The sequence below is a fragment of the Silurus aristotelis genome (assembly GCF_946808225.1).
Source record: "Silurus aristotelis genome assembly, chromosome: 29".
In the NCBI taxonomy this organism is placed as follows: domain Eukaryota; kingdom Metazoa; phylum Chordata; class Actinopteri; order Siluriformes; family Siluridae; genus Silurus; species Silurus aristotelis.
The window spans coordinates 11,890,042-11,895,041 of NC_139602.1; the positions used below are offsets into that span (position 1 = coordinate 11,890,042).

The window sequence follows — 5,000 nt, forward strand, 5'->3', positions numbered from 1 at the left end:
AGTGGAGTGGAGTGGAGAGTAGTGGGGTGGAGTATAGTGGGGTGGAGTGGGGTGGAGTGGAGTATAATGGCGTGGAGTGGAGTGGAGAGTAGTGGAGTGGAGTATAGTGGAGTGGAGTGGAGTGGAGTGGAGTGGAGTGGAGTGGAGTGGAGTGGAGTAGAGTGTAGTGGAGAGTATCTGTACATCTCTCATCATTTTTAATAGAATATTAGGTTGTGTAATGGTTCCTGTTCTCCGTAGTGACTGGTCACCCGTGTCAGAAGGATAACGGTGGCTGCAGTAACCTGTGTCTGCTCTCTCCGGGTGGAAGACACAAGTGCGCATGTCCCACTAACTTCTACCTGGCAGCTGATGGAAAGCAGTGTCTCTCCAACTGCACTGCCAGTCAGGTCAGTTTCTGTGAAGGAGTTGTATGTGAAGTTGTGTATTAGAAATAAACATGGTGTGTGTCGTGGTTTTATTACATTTATCCTACAGCAGTTCACCAACATAATCAACATCTTACACATAGGTTCCGATGCACAAACACTGGAGACTGTTTTTAATTAATCGTAATAGATTACACTCTTTTATGAAGGTACATCTCCCCTTGAATGAGCTGTTGCTATAGAAACCACAGAAGGAGTACAATGCTAGAACTGTGTCTGTTGTTAAACAGTTGTGTATTCCTTTGCAGTTTGTATGTAAGAACGATAAGTGTATCCCGTTCTGGTGGAAGTGTGACACTGAAGACGACTGCGGCGATCGATCGGACGAGCCGGCAGACTGCCGTAAGTCGTTTATCCCAGACTTTAGAGAGACGTCCCAGACGGCTTTTTATTTTTATCTCGCACTTTTCAGCTCGTGTTGCTGAAGTTTGTGTGTGTTTCCTGTTTCTTTAGCGGCATTTAAGTGCAGGCCGGGGCAGTTCCAGTGTGGAACAGGGATCTGTACAAACCCAGCATACATCTGTGACGGAGATAACGACTGCCAGGACAACTCAGACGAGGCCAACTGTGGTACGGGTCGCTCCTGGATTTCTGATTTCCACGTCTGGTTTGGTTTGGATGTGAACGTCTGAGTGTGTGGGTAATTAATATCCATATCCATGATAACTCTGTCTCGTATTATTTTCTCTCTGCAGACATCCACGTGTGTTTGCCGAGCCAGTTTAAGTGCACGAATCCGAGCCGCTGCATTCCCGGGATTTTCCGCTGTAATGGTCAGGATAACTGTGGGGAAGGAGAGGACGAGAGAAACTGCCGTGAGTCTAAGCTACATTCAGGACCCTACTGAGGAGAAGTTATGACTATTAGATAGGTATTAATGTGTGTGTGTGTGTGTGTGTGTGTGTGTGTGTGTGTGTGTGTGTTTGGGGCTTCATTAGCGGAGGTGACGTGCGCACCGAATCAGTTCCAGTGCACCATCACTAAACGCTGCATTCCCCGAGTGTGGATGTGCGACAGAGACAACGACTGTGTGGACGGATCAGACGAACCTGCTAACTGCAGTAAGATATACACACACACACACACACACACACACACACACACACACAACTATATGCACACACAATCATACACACACAACCATATATACACACACAATTCACACACACACACACACACACACACACACACACGTGAATGCACAAATGTGTACAGATTTTACCCACAATGCGTGTGTGTGTGTGTGTGTGTGTGTGTGTGTGTGTGTGTGTGTGTGTGTGTGTGTGTGTGTGTGTGTGTGTGTGTGTGTGTGTGTGTGTGTGTAGCTCAGCTGACATGTGGTGAGGATGAGTTCCGCTGTAAGGACTCTGGACGGTGTATTCCTGCTCGCTGGAAGTGTGATGGAGAGGACGACTGTGGAGACGCATCAGATGAACCTAAAGAGGAGTGTGGTTAGTATACACACACACACACTTACACTCACACACACACACACACACACACACACACACACACACACACACACGTTTATATATCTGCTAAATGAAAAGTAATTAGAACATTGATTAGGGAAAGTGTTTAGTCTGAATGTTAAGATGTGAATATTGTGATTTGTTAATTTTTTTTTTTTCTCCACATATATACATGAAGACTTTAGACCTTTTATATGTGTGTTTGTGTCTATGTATGTGTGTGTATATGTGTGTGTGTGTAGATGAGAGGACCTGTGAGCCGTATCAGTTCCGCTGTAAGAATAATCGGTGTGTTCCTGGACGCTGGCAGTGTGATTATGATAATGACTGTGGAGATAATTCTGATGAGGATAAATGTGGTACGAATCTCTGCTCCTCATTCCATCAAATATTACACCTCATATATTCATTTACTGATCAACTACACACACCTCATATATTCATTTACTGATCAACTACACACACCTCATATATTCATTTACTGATCAACCACACACACCTCATATATCCATTTACTGATCAACTACACACACACACCTCATATATCCATTTACTGATCAACTACACACACACACCTCATATATCCATTTACTGATCAACTACACACACACACCTCATATATCCATTTACTGATCAACTACACACACCTCATATATCCATTTACTGATCAACCACACACACACACCTCATATATCCATTTACTGATCAACTACACACACACACCTCATATATCCATTTACTGATCAACTACACACACACACCTCATATATCCATTTACTGATCAACTACACACACCTCATATATCCATTTACTGATCAACTACACACACACACACACACCTCATATATCCATTTACTGATCAACCACACACACCTCATATATCCATTTACTGATCAACCACACACACCTCATATATCCATTTACTGATCAACTACACACACCTCATATATTCATTTACTGATCAACTACACACACCTCATATATCCATTTACTGATCAACTACACACACACACACCTCATATATCCATTTACTGATCAACTACACACACACACCTCATATATCCATTTACTGATCAACTACACACACACACCTCATATATCCATTTACTGATCAACTACACACACCTCATATATCCATTTACTGATCAACTACACACACACACCTCATATATCCATTTACTGATCAACTACACACACCTCATATATTCATTTACTGATCAACTACACACACCTCATATATCCATTTACTGATCAACTACACACACACACACACCTCATATATCCATTTACTGATCAACTACACACACACACCTCATATATCCATTTACTGATCAACTACACACACCTCATATATCCATTTACTGATCAACTACACACACCTCATATATCCATTTACTGATCAACTACACACACCTCATATATTCATTTACTGATCAACTACACACACCTCATATATCCATTTACTGATCAACTACACACACACACACCTCATATATCCATTTACTGATCAACTACACACACCTCATATATTCATTTACTGATCAACTAAACACACCTCATATATTCATTTACTGATCAACTACACACACCTCATATATCCATTTACTGATCAACTACACACACACACACCTCATATATCCATTTACTGATCAACTACACACACCTCATATATTCATTTACTGATCAACTACACACACCTCATATATTCATTTACTGATCAACTACACACACCTCATATATCCATTTACCGATCAACTACACACACACACACCTCATATTTCCATTTACTGATCAACTACACACACACACCTCATATATCCATTTACTGATCAACTACACACACACACACCTCATATATCCATTTACTGATCAACTACACACACACACCTCATATATCCATTTACCGATCAACTACACACACACACCTCATATATCCATTTACTGATCAACTACACACACACACCTTATATATCCATTTACTGATCAACTACACACACACACACCTCATATATCCATTTACTGATCAACTACACACACACACCTCATATATCCATTTACTGATCAACTACACACACACACCTCATATATCCATTTACCGATCAACCACACACACACCTCATATATCCATTTACTGATCAACTACACACACACACCTCATATATCCATTTACTGATCAACTACACACACACACCTCATATATCCATTTACCGATCAACTACACACACACACCTCATATATCCATTTACTGATCAACTACACACACACACCTCATATATCTATTTACTGATCAACTACACACACACACCTCATATATCCATTTACTGATCAACTACACACACCTCATATATCCATTTACTGATCAACTACACACACACACACACACCTCATATATCCATTTACCGATCAACTACACACACACACCTCATATATCCATTTACTGATCAACTACACACACACACCTCATATATCCATTTACTGATCAACTACACACACACACCTCATATATCCATTTACTGATCAACTACACACACACACCTCATATATCTATTTACTGATCAACTACACACACACACCTTATATATCCATTTACTGATCAACTACACACACACACCTCATATATCCATTTACTGATCAACTACACACACACACCTCATATATCTATTTACTGATCAACTACACACACACACCTCATATATCCATTTACTGATCAACTACACACACACACACCTCATATATCCATTTACTGATCAACTACACACACACACCTCATATATCCATTTACTGATTAACTACACACACACACACACCTCATATATCCATTTACTGATCAACTACACACACACACCTCATATATCCATTTACCGATCAACTACACACACACACCTCATATATCCATTTACTGATCAACTACACACACACACCTTATATATCCATTTACTGATCAACTACACACACACACACCTCATATATCCATTTACTGATCAACTACACACACACACCTCATATATCCATTTACTGATCAACTACACACACACACCTCATATATCCATTTACCGATCAACTACACACACACACCTCATATATCCATTTACCGATCAAC

General features: G+C 40.6%; 1 protein-coding gene across 1 annotated transcript in view; it reads left to right on the forward strand.

Moving 5' to 3' along the window:
* The window catches only part of LOC310722966 (low-density lipoprotein receptor-related protein 1-like), a 109,695-nt gene that overhangs the window by 92,838 nt on the left and 11,857 nt on the right, over nt 1-5,000 (forward strand). Inside the window, exons 63-69 of the mRNA XM_083535818.1 lie at nt 241-389; nt 677-770; nt 882-998; nt 1,124-1,243; nt 1,367-1,489; nt 1,754-1,879; nt 2,143-2,259. Coding sequence (XP_083391944.1) covers nt 241-389; nt 677-770; nt 882-998; nt 1,124-1,243; nt 1,367-1,489; nt 1,754-1,879; nt 2,143-2,259 — 846 coding nt within the window. The remainder of the gene's footprint in view (nt 1-240; nt 390-676; nt 771-881; nt 999-1,123; nt 1,244-1,366; nt 1,490-1,753; nt 1,880-2,142; nt 2,260-5,000) is intronic.